Source organism: Knufia obscura (genome assembly GCF_036327395.1).
Source record: "Knufia obscura strain CCFEE 5817 isolate CBS 148926 chromosome Unknown scaffold_1, whole genome shotgun sequence".
NCBI classification, from domain to species: domain Eukaryota; kingdom Fungi; phylum Ascomycota; class Eurotiomycetes; order Chaetothyriales; family Trichomeriaceae; genus Knufia; species Knufia obscura.
Window position 1 is genome coordinate 1,201,612 of NW_027042687.1, and position 23,920 is coordinate 1,225,531.

Below are 23,920 nucleotides of genomic sequence, written 5' to 3' on the forward strand. Positions count from 1 at the left end.
GCCTACAGAACACCAGCCCTTCATCAATGCTTCATAACCACAGTGCTTTGACCACACAGGCGCTCTTTCCCGTTCTTCTCTTGCTCAATAGCTGTCTTCTGAAATGGCATCTATACTCTGAGAAGAGAAGTCTTCCCAGATCAGGCACTCTAGAGTACCACAATCCATGCACACTGACCTCTGTGCCCGCTCTTCCATGCATATCCTCCGATCACAACCTTCCACCTTGCCACAAGCGCATCGAAAGAGGCGAGGATAGACCCGTGAGCCGCATTCACAGCAGGCATAGCTTCGCCGATCAAGTGCAGACATTGCCATGTCGAGAGTGAAGTCGGGCACATCCTTGAGCAAAGTAGAGTAGGCTTCCTGCTCCAGCGCCTGCGGCTCCTGGAATGCTTCCTTCATGCCTTGTAGGATAATATCTTTGAGCCCGTAGTCAATGGCTGGTACTATCGAGTAGGCTAGCTGTATAAGCTCAGCGAGAAGCTTAGCAGTGTCTGGCTCTTTCGCTCTCATCTCGCAGTGATGGGGAAATGGTTTGGTAAATATTCTAGCAAACCAACGTCGGGCGGCTGTCTTGAGATCTTCGATCATGTATTTGTCGCCAGTGTGGTACAGCTTGATGAACAGCTTGCTATCGTTGTACCAGTAGCGGTGCAAATCATTGTACTTGTCGTGGACTTCTTTGAATTGGGAAAATTGCGAGAGGCAATTCCTGGGTGAGCTGCGTGTATACAGAAACACCAGAATTCTGGCAACGATCTCGGGCTCATCTTCGGGAAGGTCAATCTTGCTTTGCACACTTTCCTATTGATGGTCAGCGCTTGCTGCAGGCGTCCAACCAGCACCATCATCATCTGTCATACCTTCATTTTATTGTCGATCGCTCCTCTGAAGAACTCCGATGCCTTGCTAAGTATCATCTTGTGCGCCTTGAAGACATGGCCTCTACACTCAATCTGCAGGTCAGCGTATTTTCCAGTCTCTAAGAAGCTATGAGCTGTTAACAATGGTAAACGCTTCAATATTGGGCAAAGAATACCTTCCATAGTCGCAGAAACCGAGCTCGTTCTGGCTGGTCATGGCCAATGCTGGTAGGAGGTGAGCTAGAAGACAATGAGCTGATTTTGATCGCTCAGCGAATAATTCAGATGGTAGTAGAGATATCGGTTACATTTTGTCACACTTACAAACAGGAGTATTTCCTGGTGCAAGTAGTGAAAGTCCAGGGAAATATCGCGCAAATTCTGACACTGACTGGCGACGGCTGGCACGTACGTACAAGAGCAGGTGAATCGCGCGGTGGCCCACAATTAAGAGCTTGCGGTTTCGGTCTTTGCCAAACCCATGTGCCACTATCTTCGGTATTGCTTGCATTGTTCCATCATTCTCTAGAATCCACAACATCTAGCCTCTCTTGCACCCGAACTCGCCTAGTAGAGCTGCGCGCGTGCTTATAGACTGCCTCGATCAACACCTCGTGACTCCGTTGCTTCATGAGGCCTGTACCTCCTTTCCTGTCGCTGCAGCCTCCGCAGAGAAATCGATAACACCAAACTTGTGGCACCACACACATATGGCTCGCCTCTTCCGCACCTCATTGCAATCCACCTCTGAGCATCTATCCAAGCAGCCACACTTGCACCTCGATTGACGCACCATGATTGAATGGTTACATTCCTTGCACGTGGTCTCCTTCAAGACGCTGCTTGCAATGTCAAGCGTTATGTCAGGCGAATCTCTCAGCATCTGCTGCAAAGCCTCAGACTCTAGACCTCGGAAGTCTTTGATCAAACCCCTTATGTTTTGGAGTATCACATCTTTCAAGGTCCAGTCGCCTTCCTCGGTGGATTCGTATACCAATTTGACCAGATCTACCAGTAATGCAGCGTCGCTCTCCTTCAGGGGCTTGTCATCTTGCTCGTCTTGTGATGGGGTCTCGAACCGACGTTCATTGTACAACGCTTTCAGAAAAATCAACCGCAGAGAGTCACTGTAGCTTTTGGAGAAGCCGTATCGCTTCATGGTCGTGTACAGTTTGACGGCCAGCTCTGCGTCCCGCCAGCAGCTCTCGATGGTGTGAGCATATCTGTCCGTGACACCTTCGAATTGTGGTATCATTCCTACCATACCACGTGTGATATCTCCAGACTCGTAGACACCGCAGTAAATGAGTATCAGGATTCGAGCGATGATCTCAGGCTCATCTTCACAAAGGTCGATTTTATTCTCGCGGGATTCCTAGTATTCTTCAGCAGACGTGCATAATTTGATATTTGCAGAACAACCTTGAATGGGCCATCAATGGCACTCTTGAAAAATGGAGAAGCACTGCTCATGATAGCTTTGTGGACCTTGAAGATGTGGCCTCGGCATTCGATCTCAAAGTCGCCATACTGGCCAGTGCTGAGGAGCCTATACTCGTCAGCCTGCTCTGGGCCGCTCTGTTGCTCAGTATGTACTTGCCCACTGAAATTGCACGGCCAGCCTTCTATTTTGTGTGCCATGATCACTGTATCTGGACGTGTCTAAGACAAATGGAGATGGAGGGGAAGACTGAGCTGTATCTGTGTTGCGATTTATTAGAGGATGGAGTGGCAAGCCACCTAGGATTGAAGGTAGCCCCTTGTGGGCATGCGAGCACTTTAGTGCAAGAGTGAGTGTGTTGTGAAGCGGTCTCAGAGTGTTGATTTTGTTCTGAAGTCTACCGCACTTCTAGATCGTTTCTAGCGCGCAACCGTACACGAACCTGGCACTGACCGGAATACCCAACGACATCCACTTGCTTTCCCGCCTGGACGGTTGATCTGCTATCAATAGTTGTCACTTTCTGGGGGCAGCAGTGTGACAACATTGCGTTTAGCTTCATTGCCTCAAGCCTTCTATGTCAGCAACATCTTTCACTGCTTCGGCGGTAAGCACCAGTGGCGTCTCCTCACCAACAGCCACAGAATCTTCAATCCTGACAGCCATATTTCTGAAATGCTTCGGCCACCTCTCATCATCAGGCACGTATATTCCAGGCTCAATAGTAATACAGTGTCCTTCTCTTATCACAGCCTTCCTCGAATAGCCAATAGTATCATGCACATCCATACCAATGTAGTGACTAATATGGTGCGGAAACAACGTCTCGATGGCCTTATTCGACATATCAAAGCCAATCTGTTTGAGCTGGTCTGTGAGAAATCCCTCGGCCACAGAATGCAGTTTGTCAAGCGACACACTAGCACTTCCACGGCACATCGACACTAGCGTCCTCTGCACGTTCAGAACAGCCTGGTAGAGGTCTCGTTGCGCAGCCGAGAACTTGCCCTTCACAGGCCACGTCCGCGTAATGTCCGAGATGTATCCTCCCTTCTTGCCTGCAGCATCGATGAGTACCATCTGGTCATCATGAAGGACATCATCGTTACGAATGTAGTGGATGCCCAATCCGTTCCTGCCTCCGGCAACGACGGGCTCGTACGCGATCTGGTCGCAGCCGTTGCTGATGAATCTGTAACGCAGGTATGCATCCAGCTCTCTTTCACCGGTGAATTGTTGCCGCAGTGCTTCGGTATGCGCTTTTCCTGAGGCACGGCCTGCTTCCCGCATCAGATCAATCTCGGCTGAACTCTTGTATGCCCTCAGCTCATTCATGGTATGTCGCAACTGCTTGGTCTTTCTCGACTCGATCAATTCCGCGAAATCGGTCTTCCGCCTCGGTGTGCCATAGAGAAATCGCCATAAGTTTGATGCGCCCTGATCCGGCTGCGTAATCTCGGTAAAGACCTGTGTAGCACCGCTCAGCACCCGTGGAAGAACAGTCTTGATGCTACTGATGTCTCCCGTTTCATCTGCATTGAAGACGTCCACCGCAGCTTGTGTGCCCGACCGAGCCCCATCCCATATTTCAGCTTTCGGGTCTTTCTCTCTCACATAGAGGTGGAAGGTATGGTCTTTGCCACTTGCATCCTGCCCAATCACAGCAAGTGCTTCAGGCTCATTGAAGCCCGTCAGGTAGAGAAAGTCGGGATCTTGGAAGAACTCGTAGAAGCAGGATCCCGTTCGCTGAACGATATCCGCTGCTGCAACGACGGCTACGGCTCCCTTGGGGAGTTTCTGTGCTAGTCGCGTGCGCCGGTCGGCATATTCTTGGGCTGTGATACCTGGGGTGAGCTCTTCAGGCTTGAGAAGATGGGGGTGAGTCTCGGAAAGAGGCTGGCCGAACTGCAGGTCACCTGCATGGACGGTACTGTACGACTGATGCTGATGGCCGTGACTGCGTGACACGCATTGCCGTACGATTCGGGGACATCGCGTTGAGAAACGATGACTCCGTGTAGCAGGGCGTGTTTGACCGACAAGCAGCTTGCTCAAGGACCTGCCTATCGGTCGACCATATGACATGCTACAGCTGCTTGGTGGGTAGAAGAATGAGCCAACGACGAATAGAGAGACATTGAATCCATGGCCGGGTGAGAAGGTCGACGGTGATCTTCTCGATGGCTCGCTTGTGCCTTCCGCTTCGGGCACCTTGCGAAACCATGCCTTTCTTTACTCCAGACTTGTGGACATGAGCGTGCGTCCACTCATCTTTCATGTATTACGGTGAGTCATGTAGGAAGCATATAAGCTGTCAGTCCGAGGGGCCAAAACAACATCCAAGGTAGAGAAGAGACAGGTAATTGCATCAAGATGGTGCGCTCATTCGAATATCCTAAGAAGCAGCACAACACCGTCAAGCGCTACAATGATCGAGGTAAACCATCAAGCTATCTGTAAGCTAGACACACAGCTGAAAGTAACTAGGAACATATGAGCTCGGCCCTATACACACAGTCGTGAACAACTCGCTGGTCGTCCATGTCTCCTTTGCGCCGAACCCAGATGATGCATTCCCAGCCATCCTCCCCATGATCGGCGTCATGGCCTCATATGATCATCCCAGTTCCAGCATTGATGAACCACTCGACTGCTACCTCCATGGCTATGTCAGCTCCAGGCTGATGCGCCTGGCTCGAGACTCTGAGAAAGGTCTTCCTGTCTGCATTGCTGCCACTAAAGTCGACGGTCTTGTCTTGTCCTTAACGCCAAACTCCCACAGCTACAACTATCGGTCGGCTGTACTGCAAGGTTATGCTCGACCAGTGGAGGATGTGAAGGAGAAAGTCTGGGCAATGGAGCAGATCACCAACAAGGTTGTCCCATCTCGCTGTCAGAACTCACGCTGGGGCCCCGATAACGTTGAGATGACCTCGACCATGATTTTGAAGGTCAACATCGAGACTGGAAGTGGCAAGATCCGACACGGTGAGCCACATGACGAAGCAAAGGACTTGGACAGAGAAGATGTCACTAGCTCGACTTGGACCGGAGTTGTGCCTGTGTACGAGACGTTTGGTGACCCGGTGGCAGCAACAACCAATAAGGTCAAGGAGGTTCCTGCTTATATCAGCTCATATGTGAAAGAGGCAACAACGTCAAATCAGGAGCAGGCTCTAGAAGCGATCAAAGAATAGGCAGAAGATCTGTCTACCAACCAGGAGGTGTTTCAATGGGGAAAAAGCATTGCGCCACACAGAGTGTGGGGAGCTTGTAGAGTGAAGACAGAGAGAAGTCAAAGATACTTGCAATGCGCTTATCGGAAGTACGACAAATTAAGTTGTTTGGAAGCTAAGTCGAGCTTTGATTCGTTCACCGTGTTCTCTGGAAATGTAGTGAGGCGCGAGGAAGTGCGACCGTGCATGTGATCCGTGATTGTTGAATGCTTGATGCAGCGAATGCCCATTGGCGTGCCCCCAAGACCTCAGAACCAGTGCTATATGCGAACGGCCAACAGGTCTTTCAGGCTTGTGGCCAGCGCCAATTATATCTGGAGTTACATGGCATATATTGGCGTGAGGCAACTCCGGATGGAACTGGCGGTGGCCACAAGGCCTGCTGGCGTCCCCCCGAGAGCTCAGAAATCAATTTGGTGATATTACAAGCATGGTACTGACACTATCTGGTATCGATGAAACCGCCGATTGTCGTTAAGAGGTTGTTGGTCCTCATCTAGTGAGGTTGTGCTACTTTTCCAGTATCGCTGTCGCACGATACGTGAGCCATGCCTAATTTTTGTGGTGACGAACGGGACAGTGATCTACGGCGGTCTTCGAGGTGTTGTGCTCTCATCCGGGTTTCGACGTTGGGGTTGCTGAAGATGGTGATGATAATATTGAGGTGGCATTGCCTGCACTGCCGCCTGTGTTTGCGCCTTCGATTGCTGAGGCGGTGAAATCGGTGCCTGCATGGAATAGAATGGAACATCCGGACTGACATCAGTGCCTCCTTGCTTGGGTGGAACAGGCGCTGCTTGCAACCAGGGTAAAGACGTCAAGGTAGGATCTTGCTGTGCTGGTAGAGATGCATAAGCATTCCCAGGGCCGTAAGAAAATGTGTACGGGGTCGTTTGCATGTTCCCCAAACTGTGTGATTGGCCTTCCATGTTTATGGGATAGTAGTCGAGATTGGGATCTTGTAGCGCATTGTGTTGTTCTACTGCCATAGCAGGTTGGTTTTGCATGTATGCATTGGGGCTGTATGTAGAAGTCGCGGGATCACCTGTCTGATATGGTGTGACTGAATAGTACTGACCACCATCAACATGAACATTGTTCATAGGCTCGTTTGCTCCGATGCCTGACCTTGAGGCGCGCAAACGAGGGTGTCGCGAGCCCGAATGGGAGTTTTGGTTCGAATGCTGGACAAAGGAATCATTTTCCGGACTTGCATGATGACTCAAGCCATCGCGTGGACGAGGACTGGGGAATTGATTCCGAGAATTTTCGCCACCATGGAGTCCGGCTTCATTGCTACCTTGTACAACAGTATGCGGATCCTCGAAAACGAAAGAGTACTGTCTACTCTCGGTGCTTCTTTCTGCGTCGCGACTGCTCAAATGGTCACTGGTTACTTTGTTGGCTAAAGATAACAAGTACGTTTGGTCTATGTCTTCGTTTGGTATGATCCCACGTTTTTGTAGGGCATCAAGATTGTGTTCAAGATGGTTTGCGACCTCTGCGGGGTTGCCACCACTCCGAAGTGCATGAAGAAGACCGTCAAAAACTGAAGTCTCGTTGTACTTGATGGAGTTGAGAACTCCATTGAGGAGATGTTGTACCTGATTATCATCGGCAGAAGTTTTCACCTTAAGTTGTGACTTCGATATACGTCCGTCGTCGAAGTGACAAGTGTATGCAGCTTTCTGGCATGCTTCGCATGGCGCGCGACCAGAACACTATAGCAGTTAGGTATGAGGCGAAAGGAAGCGTTACCAAACGTTACCTTTGTCTTTCGCCTCTTGCACTGGTCGCATGCGTTTCCAGTTCGAAAGCCTCGCTTTGCCGCCTGAGATGTAGAGGAGCCTGCGCTGCGTGGCGATTGTCCTTGGTTTGAGCCGTCCGGCAGCTCTTGTGCCTCATTCTCGAATGACTCGTCCATATTTGCGAAGGTTGTCTTTTGTATCTCTTTGGCCTAGTAATATAGTCGAAATCATAGGAAAAACATCGTGGCAACTACCGCTAAAGAGTCGGGGTATTATTTCACGGTTCGAGTTTGTTCCTCGATGTGGCGACTCGGTGCAACTCACCTGCAATCTGGTAGGATGAAGGACTACTCTCATGTCACGGGTTTTGTTTAACGTCGATGCGACTCTTCGGTACATGTTCAGTGGCGACATCGGCATAATTTGAGAGGCGGCACCGTTGGTTCTAGAGTTCGAAAACCCTGGCGATAAAAGCACAATTCCACGCGTGCTGCAGTGTACCGACGATATGCGCCCTGCCACCAACAATGTACTCGTAAGGGCCCTCCCAATGTTCCAGCCAGTAGGACTGAGCTTACTCCCGCGTGAAACTGCTTTCCACCTACAGTAAGTTGGGCAGAGGCCTTGATTCTGAAGTTTGTGATATCAAACCCATCGATACCATTGGATAAAAGCGTCCGTGGCATTATTGTCTTCTCCAAAGATGCGTGCCAATCATTGGCGAATTGGCGAAGTCTTCGCTGAATAGAAGTGTATCAGGTCCTCGTAAGGTGGCGTGTTCCAGGGGTGCCGGATTCCTTTTCCCGGGTCCCGTACTTCTGCCGAGGTCTTACTGGCTGTTGCAAGAGAGTGGGCTCTTCTCAGGCACTAGTATGATAAGCCAATTGTTCGGATACATATGGAGCTATTCGGACTTTTCATCCGGGAAGGCGGAAGAGAAACTGTCTACGTGAATCTACGAAGAAAACCCTTTACTCTGACTAGCCGAGATATTGAGTAAAGTAAGATAGCTACTATAAGGTGCAGACTACAGTACACCACGGGTAGGAAGCTCTTCCAGTACTCAGGCAGAAAGGTGAGGTGAAGATGTTACAAGACATTTCTACCAGGGAGAGTACAGAGTAACGGCAAAAGATCGAAACCATGGGCGACTAACGAACGATGGCCATGCGATGGCGTCGTAACGCTATTCGATTGACTTTCGTTTGGTAGAGGCATGCATATGCGTACTGCGTGCCGTAACATCGGGGAATGACCGGCGGACTGCGGCTTCCAACGACGTTGGGGGTTTCGTATCGTGTCGTATCGAATTGTTAGGACCACTACGACCAAAACCAAGTCTCTGATAAACCTCCTCCCATCACAATCAACGAACGACTCATTGATGGTATTTGCATCGCACATGTTCCTCGTACAGGCAGATTAGTGCATTTGAGGTGAACGATCGTCACAGATCTCTCGACGTCGAACATCGCAGATGCCCGATCAAGGAGGAGGCTCCTATGCAGGTCACGTTGGCGGAGTATGGGTTCATTTAATAATTTTCTTGAGTAGTGCTCGCCTACTGATAGCTTTCGCGTGCACAGATACTGGCGAACTTGCTGAAGGTAACAAAAGTAGCATAGTATGCTCGAAGGCCCAGCTCTGTCTACCGGATCTTAGCTTTTATCGTGCGCTAGCATCGGTCAGATCTCTTGCCACCAATCGAGTGGCGGCCTAAGCGCCGATCCGATGGTTTCTGCCCCTTGCAAAACTTACATAACCCCCAAAGACCCACGGGTCGCATCGCTTTCTGTCGCTCGTGTTATGGAGCTTAACTGCCACGACATGGGAGCAAGTCTGGCGCAACATAGCATTGTAATCGTCTACTCGCTCCTGTGCACCATAACCCAGTGGGTGCAATCGGGTCATGTTTGGTAGTTTTTGCGATCAATTATTCCTTCGACATGCCAAGCTATGCAGGCACTACTGTATTTTCGACATCCGATGGGGACACGCGCTAGCGGTCATAACAGGCCTAGAATCAAACAAGTCAGTGATCTTCACCTGCACGCCGTCATTGGGGCTAGGAACTTCTGGAGACGGTTTGAGATCTCTGGTGACATCCAAACACCGATTGGCAATTATCGTGTACCCGGGGCCGGAAGCCGTGTTGATCCTATCAGGGTAGACAAAAACACAGCTTGTGGATGTCCCAAGATCGGTCAGAAGGGGAACTAGTGTGCGCACCTTCCTGAATAACTATAGTATGTCAATCATACCCTGTCTGCGTTGTTGCTCGCAGGTCTTGTTGTTCTACGAGTACATGGCGCGAGACATCTGACAGGTCTTGTTGTCAATTCAACTCACGATGCCAGTCATACTCGTATACAGATTCGATTATGTTGAGATTGGCGGAGGCATCATTACCAGCACTGTTACTTGAAAGTCTGGAACGGCAGTGACCGCTAAAGTCTTGACGAAGTTCCTTGACGAAGATCGAATGTCACTGTTCTGGGTAAGCTATTGACGCCGGCCTTTAGTGGTGAAAGCAGTGGTCGCCGTCTCCGGACGCTTTAGGGATGTGTTGTCCGTGCACGGCATTTCCACGTATGGGAGCTGATTTTGGACAAGAGGGCTGTTGCAGTAACCGCTCAACCTGCCGTACGGCAGCCAGGCATACAAATTGACACCTGTCATCAGTATCACCTGATTTGAGCATTTCAACCATTAGCTCTTGCGCTCATGGCAAGCAGAAACGTTTTTCAAGATGCCTGCGCCTCGGTGACCAATGTTGCGATGGCTACTGTAGACGTGGGAACTCTGCCAAGTTTGCAGATAGATACTGACCAGTTGGTATGCTTGCTGACTGTGTCTTGCTTCGAGACAGTCAGAACACACTGAATCGCTCTTGGTGCAGGCGCGTGTATCGCGTATCTACCGGAAACAACGATGCCGGAGCTTTGCGCGTTCGGAACCCTGTTGGTGCAAGGTTGAAATGGACACATGGACACCCTCATGTGCCCGCTGCAGAAGAGCATGTACGCTTCGAGACGCCCTCTACGTTAGTCCAGACGGCTTGTTAACGTTGTGAAAGATGAAACAAGGTATCCGTAGATTGAGATCAATACTCTTGTTTGCTTGGGGGTTGCTGTGTCAACCAGAAATCCATAAACATTGGCAAATATGACGTCTCACTCGCTTGCGGAGTTCCATGCGGCAATGAGTATGAAATGAGTATGCAGATGCAGATCAGCAACCTCTTATTGACCGTGCCGACTTGTGAAGCTATTGCATTTGAAACCAACAACAGCATCACATGCCGAAAGAGCGTCGTCGGTGCTCAACGGCAAGAGCCGACGCCGACGCACGTCCCTCCTTCGCGCGACCGCCTGGCGCAAAGGCAACACCACCCTCATCGTACCCTTCACAGCAGCCGTCACCAGTACGCCGGCGCTCACGATCGCGAGAACATTCGCGCTATTACTCCGAGGGTACTTCTGACGACGACGACAGTTGGTCAGAGCTAGAGCGTCGTAGGCGAGGCGACCCTCCACAGCCGCAAAGGAAGTCGAAGACAAGGCCTTCTAAGGCAAAAGAATCGCCTGCCGTATCACCTGTCAAGAAAGCGCGTACTCGGACCGATGGCCATCGTTATCGGGAGTCAGATGATGAGCACGAGCGCCGCGGTCAGAGAGAGCGAGACAGGCACAAACGCAAGACTTCGGAGCCACCAATAGCATATGATAGAGGCGACCGGGAGCGCGATCGCGCCAAATACACTTCAGGCTCCTCCGCCAACAGTGGCACTCAGCTGCTGAGCTCCAATGCACTATCGAAGCTCAATGAGAAGAACGAACTGGCAGAGTTTGATGCTAAGAGGAAAGCTAGGAAGAAAAGGGAGAAGGAGTACGAACAGCTGAAGAAAGATTCAAAACAAACACATGAGCAGAAGAAACGCAAGAAGAACAGAGATGTTAGCGGTGCTATACTCGAGGAGGGAAGGAGTGGTCAGAAAAGAAGACGGAAAGGAGGCGGTGGAGGCGGATATGGCTCCTACGATGAATATGACGAGAAACGAGAACTACGACGAGAAACGAAAGCCCCCATGAGCAGGAAGAAAAAATGGTTGATCATTGGTGCAGTTGCGCTGGTTGTGCTTATCATCGTAATTGTGGCCGCAGTGATCGCCAGTAAGAATAAAAAGGGAGGTGAAGGAAATGGCGACGACAGTGGTGGTGCTGCCAGCTCAGCCAGCGCACCCACGAACGACTGCGATGCGAGCGACACACCAGAAAGCGCAAAGGGCACGCTCCTAGATATTTCTTTGTGGCTAGACACCACTGATTTCAACTGCACATACACGACACAGACAGTGGGTGGCTTGTCGGTGATGGGACTTAATTCGGACTGGGATGATTCGGTGCAAGCAAATGAGAATACCCCGGCTCTGAACAAACAGTGGCAGTATGGCAAGATGCCTGTACGAGGCACGAACATTGGCGGGTGGTTGAACCTAGAGCCATTCATCACACCATCGATGTTCAACTACCCAGCGTCGGATAATGTGGTTGATGAATGGACATTGTGTCAAAAGCTCGGTTCAAATTGTGCTAGAACCATGGAAAACCATTATGCGACGTTCATTACCAAATCTGACTTCAAAGCTATCAGAGATGCCGGTCTAGACCATGTTCGCATCCCTTATGGTTACTGGGCAGTCAAGACTTACGATGGCGACCCATTCGTCGAGGGGATCTCCTGGAGATACCTGCTGCGAGCGATAGAGTGGTGTCGAGAATATGGCCTGAGAGTCAATCTGGACATTCATGGCGTGCCTGGTTCCCAGAATGGGTGGGCTCATAGTGGCCACCAAGGCACTATCAATTGGCTGAACGGCCCAGACGGCGACGAAAACGGTCAGCGCACCCTCGACATCCATGATCAGCTATCACAATTCTTCGCCCAAGATCGCTACAAGAACGTCGTCGCATTCTATGGCTTGGTCAACGAACCCAAAATGATCAACATGGACGACCCCTCAAAAGTCATTGACTGGAACGAGAAGGCGATTGCTCTAGTGCGTAAAAACGGCATCGAACAGCAACTCGTCTTCCACGACGGCTTCCTAGCGCTGACAGAGTGGGAAAACACCATGAAAGGGGTCGACGACAAACTAATGCTCGATACCCATCAGTACCAAATCTTCAACCTCGGTCAACTGAAACTCTCGCACGCCGATAAAATCAACGTGGCATGCTCCGGGTGGACAGGCATCATGACGGTATCGAACAATCCCTCAACCGGTTGGGGTCCAACCGTAAACGGCGAATGGTCACAAGCCGACACAGATTGCACACCAAACCTGAACAATGTCGGAGCCGGGTCCAGATGGGCAGGCAACCTCAACACAGATACCGGCGCGGGCGCCGTCCAGGTCAATACGCCAACCTGTGCCGAGCCACCTTGTTCCTGCGCAATGGCGAACGCGGACCCATCGCAATATACAGACAGCTACAAAAGGTTCTTGCAGATGTATGCTGAAGCACAAATGCACAGTTTTGAGCAGGCGCAAGGCTGGTTCTATTGGACTTGGAAGACGGAAAGTGCGACGCAGTGGAGTTGGAAATTGGGATTGGCGGCTGGTATATTGCCGGAGAAGGCGTATGCACCGGATTTCAAGTGCGATAGTGATGTGCCGGATTTTAGTGATTTGCCGGATAGTTACTGAGATACAGGGGGGATACCTGCTTGGTGGGGCAGCTTCGGCCTTCTAGTACAATGGCGTACTGGATGTTGGGGGATACATAGTCAGTTTGACGATGAACATATTGCGAGGAAGTATGCAGGCTATGTCATTCGAGCCAAATAATTCATTTGCCACCAGCCAGTACCTCCTCAAGACAATGTTCGAGTCGGTAAATATTGACCTTCTCATCGATCGGGAAGGAACAAACGACCGACGAAAAAGCTCAGCACGATATAGCTTCAGCTCGAGCGGGACACCACAACTTAACAGCACTTTTCCAATGATGTTGATTGACGACTATAACTCCAGAATCATATTGCGGCACATCAGATCTTCGCCTTCGGCTTGGTACCCTCCCTCTTACGATGCGTATAGCTAATCCCCTTAAACTTGGTCAAAGCTTCACCCCAAAGCTCACTCCTCAACAGCCCATACACACCCATAGTCGCTCTCGGCGCCTGCTCAGCCGCAAGCTTACACGCAACCTCCAACATCTCGCTCGGCTCTGCAATAGCATCCACAATCCCATCCACTAGCGCCTCCTTACCAGTCCACTTATGCGCCTCAAGCAACATCTTCCGCGCGATCCTCGGACCTAGCTTGAGTCTTGGCAGTGCACCGATACCATCGAAGTGCAGTCCTAGATTGACGGGCGGCATAGAGAGGAATCCGCGCTTGCTGTTCATGACGCGGTAGTCGCAGGATAGGGCGAAGGGGCAGGCGCCGCCAAAGGTGTGGCCTGTTACGCAGGCTATGGTTGGGAAGGGATAGTCGACGAGGGTGGCGAGGAGGGGGTAGAAGCCGTCGCTGTTGGCGTAGGGGTTTGTGTCTGATTCGTCGAGTTCGAGGCCTGTGCACCAGAATTTGTCGGAGAAGGAGGTTATTACTACTGCGCCTGTTTGGGTGTCAGATAGCATTCGAAAAGCGTATGCTGTGGGTTGTGTGGGGGCGATAGCATTGGCCTTGTGGATGGGAGGGTATCATGGGGCTCGCGGACGGGATGATGGAGTTGGCTTACCTGGTTGATCGGGCTTGATGAGGTTGCGCTCGATGTGTCTGAGAGCACGGATTATGGTCTGGGCATATTCGGAGTTCAGACGGTTCTCTGGTGGTTTGTGCATTGTTATGACATGGACGCCTGGGTGTTTTGGGGAAGAGGTGATGGACAAGTTGTCGAAGGTTGGTGAAGGTTTCTTCATCTTGACGGTCGTTGGCTAGTAGCGGTTGTTATTCCGTATGTCGTCGAATGAGATGGGTGTTTGAGCTCGGTGACAGCTAAAGCTATGGTGGGTGTGGACTTGATAGGGGACCTAGGTGTGAGTACTGTTAGGGTGATAAGGTGGGCTCGGGATCTCGAGTGGTAGTTCACGTGAAGATCACACTTCAGCTGGCAGGACGTTGAAGCTTGTGGTCACTGAGCAATTCGAGTTGTTTGTATGCATTCTTGCCTACAGCTTCCACGAGTGCCTTGGCTTTAGATGGTAACAATGCGGAGATGATCGACCTCTCAGTCGGAGAAGGTGAACCTCGGTTACTGTACTCTACTAGTGACGGTATCCAATAAATCGGACCGACTGCTCCGCTCGACCTTCCAAAACCGACCTCAGGGTTTAGTACGCTATTGGCTCAGCCTCGTGAGCTTCACTAGCCTTGCGGTTGGTCACACTGGCAGAAACTAGCTCGATCCCTTTTTGAAAGTCGCAGGCGCCCTCGGCATTCAACTACCAGAAAGTTTCAATGAAGGCGCTTCCACATTGTTGCTATGGTCCAAGCATTATATCCATTGCCTGATAAAATATTGCCCTCAGCGCTGTGCTGTGACCCGAGCTGAGGAGTGCCCGACGCCTTCCTTCTGTTATACAGTATGAAGTCGACATTCCTGACAAGCAAAATCCTCGAACCTTCCAAGCGAGGAACGAACCGCTGGCGCTCCCCTCAAACGACCTGTCTGTGGCCTTGCATAGTCCAAGCCATTGATTAACCAACTCGGGATGTTGATATGGAGCTATGCCACGGAAAGTGCCCTTTCACCTCCTTCCCTGCTAGCAACAGCTCCACATCTGTACCATAGCGCCTGCCTCACGGTGCCGATAACACACAGCCAAACTCCACGCGAACGTTGTGCTTGTACCCTTGACTAAAGATGCAGGACTCTGATATACCTCGAGAGAGATGTTCGTTCACCCTAGTGAGTCGAGGCAGGTCATCGCCTCATCGAGTATGGTGTATAGTATGCCTGTCTCACCTCAGGCTGCTGGGGGGTCATCTGTCGGCCCGGAGTAGGGTTGGCGCTGCTATAACCGCTTGATGCAGGAGAGACCCTCGAGTGAGTCGAATATGTGTATGAAGATCCACCCTCCGGCGACAGGGGGTTTGAAGCTATATTTTCGAACCCTGCCAAACCCCGAGCAGACCGATCGCCACGAGGCTGGAGAGCGGACGAGCTTCGACGCGATTCCAACTCATTGATCTTCTCGACGAATTGAGCTCTTTCCGCTTTCGCCTTGTCGAGGCTTGAAGCAAATTGACTGCCCTGAGGGGCCCAACGGGCGATATTCTCCATGGTTTTCTGCAATCGACGCTTCTTCACTTCAATCTCCTGGCATATTCTGCAAAGATCAGAGCTCGGGTCAACATTCTCGGTGGCCACTAACTTCGCCCCACATGTTTCACCGATGCGGTGTTGGCGTGGGCATCGTTCTACCATGTTGCCCCATTTCCAGTCACCACACCTGTACCTTACTTGAGCGAAGTAGCACATGTCGCTAGTACAGGGCAGGTCTTTCCCAGGCGGGCTGTTGAAACGGGGGTGTTCTTTTTTTGTTTGACGACAGTATCCAACGGATGATTGGCTCCGCTTTGCTGGCATTGACCATATCAGCGTCCACACTGGAACTAGGGGCTCATACTTCCATACAGTGCGACTTCCGCCTTGGACTCACGAGAGGACACTCTTGCTCACTTGAGCCAGGCCACACAACAGGTCGTCAGAAGTTCGACTCGACGCTAGCCAACAAAAGGGCGAGTCCAAACAAGTTCGCACTGAGAACGTTATAGATCCAGGCAGTCGCGGTGCTAGTGAACCTCGTCAACAACAACAATAACAACTTCCCATGCAAAAGGTCGATCCTGGAAACAAGAGTTGGACTCGTACTTTGTTCTCGCGTGCGCGGGTTATTTAACTTGGTGGATCTTGACGAAACCGGAACTCATGCCTACCACTCGGACAGAGCCGGTCAAGCAGTTCTTCGGCCCAGTTTGAGTTGACGGCGGCCAGTGAAAGCAAAAATCCAATAGCCACTCCACCGAGAGGTCGATTCGAGAAAGATCGCTCAGCATGCTGGTTCATGGTGCATCGGAAGTTGTTTGTTGTCGTGGCAAGATGGATCTAAGTCACGGCTGTTAGCCTTCCGCGCTTTGACACACCTCACAACCCGCTGACGGACGGCTCGGCCCTGTGCGGTCCTGTGGGTCAACCTAGGTCTACCAGTTTCCCACTAGGATACACGCTTCTTGAGCACGAGTGTTTTGTTTGATGCAATCGCCGTCCAAGCTGGGTGGCGAGGTTGTATCGTGGCACCAATAACTCGTCGTGTCAAGTTCTACCTATGGGCTTCGAATGAACGTCGAGCCACAATGCTCGTACGCTGGATCCAGGCGGCAAGACTAATACCACTTCACTGAAGGAATGATACGTATTGCATGCGGGCAGACTGCGAGAGCTATGTGAATCATGTCTACCGGTGGGCATTGGGCACCAACCATTACTGACTTGCTTGGCTGCTTGAAGACTGGGATGTGAGTGCTGCTGCGCTACTGTCTACTAAATGGGCCTGATGGAATCTGAGTCACGGCACGTAACGAAGACCGACTCATGGCCGATATCTCATCCTCTACAGCCGTCTCCTATGGATGCGTGCCTACTAGCAAAAGGTCTGTTTCCTGGTCTGTTTGTTTATCCCGGCAGACGCGTGAATGTCATCCCAACCACCGAGTTTTAGTCAACTCGGAAGCTAAGTGTCAGCATCATCGATCACAATGACGCACCTGGATCGCCTCGGCCAGGTGCATGAACTGTGACAAGGGATGCTCTTGCTTCGACCAGGCCAACCCGGTCGAAGACTCACAGCTATATCCTCGTTACGGAGCTGACCGAACCATGCGACGCTATTCGATGTCAAGGCTTTCGCTTCAGAATTGGGTCATAGCCAATGTGGACATGCTTGCAAGCCGTTAATGTTTCCATCGAGGCGTTGCATGATCGCACCGCAACATCCGTTGTCACAGTGCCCGACACTACCCTCAGAATGCTGAGTCGCGAGGATAGCCATCCTCGGCAGAATTTTTCAATACATATCAATCGAAAGCTAGAGCCTTGTGGAGCCATCGCGTGTCGCTGAGAGATTGGCTGAGCTTGACATATCTCGAACCTTGATTACGCTCAATTGCAGCATGATGAAGCCTCCGGATCAGTCTGACAGTCCGCAGGGCCCATTATATTGACTTCTCGACACGGGGAACAGGAATTTGTGGATTGACGCAACGTCCCATTTATTATCCGGCTCCAACTAACGGAAACAGCTCATAACTGAATTCCGCTCATATGACTAGAGACGTACGGGTCCTAGTTATGATTTCACAGAGCATTATTCAAGCCCGGCGTTTTCAGCCGCAATGCATGTAAGTCAGTCTATGACATGCTATGATGGTCAAGCTCAGGCACGATCAATCTCGCAGCCATTAGACCGGTCCAGTTCAAAATGATCATGAGATTGACTTGGCTCTTTGAGATGTGCATGAACTATTGGGGCAGTCTCCAGTCATGCATAATACACCTTCGCAGTTCTACATCCGAAGGTATGCTTAGCGCAACCGGCATCGATGCAGACCCTGGACCTGTTCAGCATGCACAGCATCAGACACTGTGTTGAAAAGGATTGGCTTCGGCTGCATTAACACAGACATAAAAGCTGTACTGTCTTCCACAACAGCCAACACATCTTCCCTCTCCCCTTCCCGCCTCATATTATGGGCTTCAAAGCATTAGAACAAGCAGTAGTGCCTGCCACTTCGGGCGCAAATAGGTCTTTAGCCATGCAAGAAGCGAATCCCTATGTGAGCCGACGAGAAGAAAGGCACCGGCTGCAACAAGATGGCTCCCTTTCCCGTCATGCCATTCAGACGAACCCAGGGCGGAAACAGACCCTTCATTGCGCGCCTTGCAAACAGCTCGGCTCGGCCTAGTACCAATACCATCAGTATCTTCTGCTCGGCTTCCAGTAGCGACTTCTCCCTTGCATTGCCTAAACCAGGCACATGGCATTCCACGCGGGACTGTTCATAAACACATGACGCTTCTGACATGCATCTGCTTGGCACCACGGAGAAACGAATTTCGTTTGCGTCGATGACAACGTGCCTGTCACGGAATCTTGACACTTGACACATGATTGTCCTTTGTCCAGTGCTACACAACATACACCCGAGGTAGGTCTGCTGATCAAGCAAACCATGGTTGTCAAACATGTTTGGTGTTGCGCACAACTTCAGACCTCTAACACAAATACTGACGCAAGCAGCTGACGACCAACTATCTGGCTCTCAGCCTCCGTCACTGTTACCTCGTGCTTACCATCCACATCTCCATCTCATTGCTCGATTGCACTGTTTGACAGAGGAGAGTCGTTGCGCTATTGCATGTCGGTTCGGCTCATGGACAATAGCACGACCTAGCCGTTCTGGTTTTTCCATTCTTCGTCGAGTTCAATCAAACGTCATCCCTTAGACCGATCTGCAACAGTCTCGGTGGCAAACCGGCCAAGCTGAGAAGTGTCGACAGCGGCTTCTCTGGTTCAGAACCGAGGTGCGTGCCCGCCACCGTGATGGCTGGCTGCTTTTCGAACAAAGAGCACGTCAGAAAATAGATTGGAAGACCATAAAATATTAGATCCGAGCAACAACGAAGACAGACCTTCGCGAGTTCTCCCTCTCAACTACCGGTCTGACCACGGGCTATGCTACACAACTTGCCGACCGGCTCACTGGATGTGTAATGCTTGTGGCAAATCCAGCAAGTCGAATTGGACCACGCCCCAGATGGTATAATCGAAAAGCCGCGTTTGTGATATATCCGGTCCGAGTGAAACAGCTGCCTGAGGATCAACAGCTCGTTCAAGAAGCCATCCCTGCGCAACGATCTTCTCCCTCTTTGGAGCCACGGTAGAAGAGCTGCCTTGGGATCTGGACAGTACAGCTTACTACCGCACCAGGGGTTCCATGACAAATACTGCTTGCAGGCTTACAACAATCTCACCATCGGCATTGCATTTCCGCAATTATCCTCTCCGGTCACTCGAGCACAATGCCCGGCTGTAGCAGTCGTTCCGCGGTCGAACAGACGAGGACCGAGAACTAAATGCCGAGGAGAGTCGTACACGATTCTACTGAAGCATGCTGAAAATCAACATATACCCACACTGAATATGAGCTTCACCGCGGCCAGTCTCCGTACAGTTCTACACTACCAAAATAACTCCATATATCTACACCCCTCACCCCTCCCTACTAGCATTACTATCCTTCCTATCCAACTTACTATGCAACCTATGCTCCTTCATCCCCAACCCAGACACCGCCGCCAACACAGCAATACCCAACCCACTGACAAATGCAGCCCGCAGCGCATCCATATAGCAATCAAGAACTACATCCCTGCTCCAACCCTTCGGAAACACGTACCCCCTCTTCAACCCATCCAGACTGTTCCTAATCCTCTTAATCTCATCCTCAGCACCGGGTAACCCACCATACTGATCCCTCAGCTCCCCCGTCAGAATATTCTGAAACACCGCACTAGCAATCGTAATCCCAATCGTACTCCCCGTCGACCTAAACGCATACGACGCAGCCGTGATAACAGCCTGGTATTCATGCGCCGCCGCACTAATCATCGCCACTAGCGTGACGGTTAACATCCCGCCATAGCTGAATCCAAACGGTGCCACGTAGACAAATGTCGTCCAGCTGGGACTATCCCGGTTGAACGTGCACAGCAGCGCTGCGCCAGCGAGGTAGATAGCCATAATCGCAACCGTAAGCCAGTAGTACCGCCCTGTACTGCGCATGATGTAGCCCACCGCCAGCGACCCCGCTGACGTCCCGACCGCGAAGGGGATGACGCGTAGCCCCGCCTCGGACGATGAGTACCCCAGGATCGACTGAAGATACAACGGGACGAAATACAGCGCTATGAAACTCGCCATGGTGGCGAACCAGTTCGTCATGCAGGCGCAGAGGATGGTTCGAGTCTTGCCAATCAGGACAACAGGGATGATCGGTTCGGGGACGATGCGCGGGTTCGACTCGACGTAGATGAAGAGGAGGAGGGTAAGTGGGCTGATTACCAGTGCGGCGATGACGAGCGGGTGAGACCAGGGGAGTTGGTTGCCGCCTGTGTTGAGGCCTAGGAGGAGGATCGTGACTGTGATGACTAGTAGTAGAGCGCCGAGGAAGTCAACGCGGCCTAGAGCGGCGCGGAGGGACTTGTAGGGACGGCGGACGGGGATGTCAACGAGGATGTAGACTAGGATTGCGGAGATGATTATGAACGGGACCTGGAGGAGGAATGCCCAGCGCCAGCCTTCGATTGTTCGACCACCGATCGTGATGTGAAGTTTGTCGGCGCATAGACCGCCGAAGATGCCGCCTGTGCCCATTCCTAGGCCGAAGACGAGGTTGCCGTAGCCTTGCCAGATGCCGCGTTTGCGCAGGGGGATCAGGTCCGACGTGACGAAGGTGGAGATGCAGCTTAGGCCGCCGCCTCCGCAGCCTGCGACGACGCGGCCGAGGACGAGGACTTCGGCGTTGGGCGCGAGACCGCAGATTAGGGTTCCGATTGCGAAGAAGATGTTGCTGAAGAGGAGGCCGGCTTGGCGGGAGAAGATGTCGGTTAGTTTTCCGCTTAGGGGTTGGCAGGCGGAGTTGGCGATTAGATAGCCGGTTGCGAGGTAGCTGAGGAGGGAGAGGGAGTTCAGAGATGAGCTGATTGGGCTGATTAGGGTTGCGACTACGGTTGTGTCGAGGGCTGCGAAGAAGACGCCGACCCAGAGGGAGGACATGATGGCGATTTTTCGGGCTAGGGGTGGTTCGTCGACGAGTGCGGTGTTTTCGTCCTCGTCGTTGTGGGTGGTATCGATTTGAGACTCGTCGATCCCATCGTGTTGCTGTTGGCGTCGAGCTTGAGCTTCGGTTGTTGCATGGTTACCGGATGTGCCAGAGACGTTGCGTGTTTGGTCCTGCGCGAGCAGAGGACTACGCTCTGAAGGCACGGCATCGTTGACTGTCATGATGTGAATGTTGTTGTTGTAGAAGCAGCAGCGGTGCTACAGAATGCAAACTGGTGCCGATAACGATGAGAAGGTGCAAGGAACAAAAAATCGCTACGTCAATCCCTGCTATCCGAGGTGGATCAAGCTCTGGACCTTCCTGTTCAGTAATAGAGCTATACTGATGCCTGAATCAGGTTTAGTCGTGATCTGCCTTACGTATTGGAGAGGTAGTCAATGTGCAGTCATGCATTTTACAGACAGAGTACGCCGTGTGCCTGAACCAGATATGCTATCTCCTACCAACCCATGAGAAAATGCCAACTGAAATCCTCTACAGCTTCGCCTTAGGGTCACTCCTCTGCTCATGTCCATGCACGCCAAGCGCCAACTTCTCGATCCGTCTTCTAGCATTATCTGCTCCTTCGCCCATGACAATTTCCTCGGTTCTGAAATCAGGGTTGAAGGTCTGCAAGTTCAATGGATTCTCCAGATGCGCCTTCTGCCACAGTGAGTTGTACACGTCTCCGTCGTACCTTCCCAGGGCTGATTCGAGGACATAATCCGGAATACTCCAGGCATCAACAAGCCTGACGGCGTGAGGTCGGATCGCTTCCATCATTTTCTGGATTGAAGGAGTGAGATTGTGTAGCTGCTGTGGTTGCAGAGCGCCGCTGAGGATGAATTCGGATGATTGAAGATCAATGGTGAAGAGAGCGAAGAGGCGGAAAAGATTCTTCATGGTTGCGTGAGTGGCATCATCGAGCGGAGGATTGGGCGTTGACTCGAAGACTGCCTTGTAGAAGTTTGCAACCAGCAACGACTCCGAGAATGCGCGAGAAAGGCGATGAAGGCTGATCATCAAGCTTGTCCAAGGCTGCTTTTGTTCGATTCTTGCTTCGTAAGCTTGGTACGAGAGGAAGGAGACCCGATATTGGAATGCCTTGACTATGTCTTCTTCGTTGCTGTAGATGTCGAAGAACCTTGAGGACTTTCGGTTTTGCAAGAACAGACGGAACTGCCCATCGATCGGCTCACCGCTCTTGGCGCTTGGATAAGGGTCTTTCGTCGACTCTGTCATGCGCTTGATAAGGTAGCTGGCTGTCTGCTGGGTGATCATCCAATTGTCTCCTTCCACAGTAGGCTTGGAAAGGTAGTCATTGTTGAGCGGGATGATACCGCTGCCACCACCGAAGCCATGACCACCCAATGCCCGCCGGCACACCTCTATGCCATCTGCCGCAAGCATTGTGCAGGCGGACTTAAGTCCAGAAGAAGCGGCGTGCATTTCTGCCAGTCGAGAGGTGTCGCCACCCTTCTCAATTGCAGCTCGAGTGTCCCAATAGAGGTTGTACATGGCCTCACCAGTGTAATGCAAAGCGTACGTTGTCGCAAGAAGTGGGAATATCCTGATCTGCACTGTAGGATAGTTCAGGACTGCCACTTCCGGTGCGTTGCCACTCGAATCCCGGTCTGCAAACTGTCTGCGGATGGAGAGATATCGGACTGCAATTGTGCATGCTCTGGCCAGGACCAACCTAGCGTGCATGACAATCTGTGCACGAACATAGGTCAGAGAACCATAGACGAGAGCCTGGTTCTTGGGCTTGATATACATTCCTGACTCTGAGTCGACACCCGAATACCGTGATAGAAGTGCTGAATGTGGAACTCGGAAGTTCTTGAAGAGCATGTAACCATTATCCATTGCTGCGTAGCCATATTTCGGGCCAATGTCGCCAACGACTATGCCCTCTAAGGGCTTATTGGTCTTCATGTCTCGGATTTGGACGATGAATTGATGGGGCCCATGCGACTTGAGCTTGCCAGTGCTCTTGTCAGGAAGCATGAGTTGTGCAACGACGATGGCGTGATTTGCCGTACGGCCTAGCGATCCGTTCCACCACTTCGAAGCAGTCAACGTTGGACTGTGGATGGTGAAGTCTTTCGTGTCGGGGTTCCATCTTGCTTCGCATTCGATGCCCTTAACATTGCTGCCATGTCCAAGTTCTGTCTGACCATAGCATCCAATAATCTCCCAGTTTTCAACTTTCGGCAGCCAGTACTTGAGCTGCTCTTCGTTGCACTGTTCACGGATCGATGTAGAGAACATCACAGTTTGCAAGGCGTATGGCGCCATCTCATCAGTGAGATAGTCCGCCATTTTGTAGTCATCGAGGCTCCAGTCATGTTCCAGGGATAACCGTCTCAGCTCCTTAGCTCGTGCTAGGCCGAGGTGGTATCGATCCGGTCTGGCAAGGTTGAGCTGGTTCTTCTTGCAGAAGTAAGGTCGTTTTTCGATCACATCCAGGATCTTTTTCTGTTGCTTGAGAAAGTCACCTCGATGTAACAGGTGTTGTGCAAGCTGATCTACGTTGACGTTTGAGCCTGCTCGTTCTTGAGCTAGGACATCTGAGCCTTGCGGCTCGGCAGGTTTGAGCTCTGCAGAAAAATCCGACATTGTGCTGACTGTTGCTTACAGTCGTGAGCTTTTCGATGGTCCGGTTGTCAAGTTACTGCTGCATAACTAGCTACATTTTGTTGTTGATCTTTTGATCGGGTGTCGGCTTGTTAGCC

The 23,920-nt window shown here is 51.4% G+C and overlaps 8 protein-coding genes across 8 annotated transcripts; 2 read left to right on the top strand and 6 right to left on the bottom strand.

Annotated features, from left to right (window-relative positions):
* Positions 1–84: 84 nt before the first annotated feature.
* Positions 85–2,507, bottom strand: PMZ80_000442 (uncharacterized protein; the record flags this gene model as incomplete). The annotated part of the gene is made up of 5 exons (XM_064868893.1): positions 85–807; positions 867–993; positions 1,043–1,091; positions 1,677–2,241; positions 2,289–2,507. 5 exons carry the CDS (start codon positions 2,505–2,507, stop codon positions 85–87), a joined length of 1,683 nt encoding a protein of 560 aa, XP_064734390.1.
* A 358-nt stretch (positions 2,508–2,865) lies between these two features.
* ICP55_1 (aminopeptidase) lies at positions 2,866–4,392 on the bottom strand (the record flags this gene model as incomplete). The annotated part of the gene is made up of 1 exon (XM_064868894.1): positions 2,866–4,392. The coding sequence occupies one exon, from the start codon at positions 4,390–4,392 to the stop codon at positions 2,866–2,868; it is 1,527 nt and encodes a 508-aa protein (XP_064734391.1).
* A 288-nt stretch (positions 4,393–4,680) lies between these two features.
* PMZ80_000444 (uncharacterized protein) lies at positions 4,681–5,504 on the top strand (the record flags this gene model as incomplete). The annotated part of the gene is made up of 2 exons (XM_064868895.1): positions 4,681–4,744; positions 4,795–5,504. The coding sequence occupies 2 exons, from the start codon at positions 4,681–4,683 to the stop codon at positions 5,502–5,504; spliced, it is 774 nt and encodes a 257-aa protein (XP_064734392.1).
* Positions 5,505–6,127: 623 nt separating this feature from the next.
* Positions 6,128–7,467, bottom strand: PMZ80_000445 (uncharacterized protein; the record flags this gene model as incomplete). Its single annotated transcript, XM_064868896.1, has 2 exons — positions 6,128–7,264; positions 7,312–7,467. 2 exons carry the CDS (start codon positions 7,465–7,467, stop codon positions 6,128–6,130), a joined length of 1,293 nt encoding a protein of 430 aa, XP_064734393.1.
* A 3,122-nt stretch (positions 7,468–10,589) lies between these two features.
* PMZ80_000446 (uncharacterized protein) lies at positions 10,590–13,001 on the top strand (the record flags this gene model as incomplete). Its single annotated transcript, XM_064868897.1, has 1 exon — positions 10,590–13,001. One exon carries the CDS (start codon positions 10,590–10,592, stop codon positions 12,999–13,001), a length of 2,412 nt encoding a protein of 803 aa, XP_064734394.1.
* A 344-nt stretch (positions 13,002–13,345) lies between these two features.
* On the bottom strand, positions 13,346–14,218 carry PMZ80_000447 (uncharacterized protein; the record flags this gene model as incomplete). The annotated part of the gene is made up of 2 exons (XM_064868898.1): positions 13,346–13,914; positions 14,038–14,218. The coding sequence occupies 2 exons, from the start codon at positions 14,216–14,218 to the stop codon at positions 13,346–13,348; spliced, it is 750 nt and encodes a 249-aa protein (XP_064734395.1).
* A 5,352-nt stretch (positions 14,219–19,570) lies between these two features.
* Positions 19,571–21,364, bottom strand: PMZ80_000448 (uncharacterized protein; the record flags this gene model as incomplete). Its single annotated transcript, XM_064868899.1, has 1 exon — positions 19,571–21,364. One exon carries the CDS (start codon positions 21,362–21,364, stop codon positions 19,571–19,573), a length of 1,794 nt encoding a protein of 597 aa, XP_064734396.1.
* A 313-nt stretch (positions 21,365–21,677) lies between these two features.
* On the bottom strand, positions 21,678–23,804 carry PMZ80_000449 (uncharacterized protein; the record flags this gene model as incomplete). The annotated part of the gene is made up of 1 exon (XM_064868900.1): positions 21,678–23,804. One exon carries the CDS (start codon positions 23,802–23,804, stop codon positions 21,678–21,680), a length of 2,127 nt encoding a protein of 708 aa, XP_064734397.1.
* Positions 23,805–23,920: the final 116 nt, after the last annotated feature.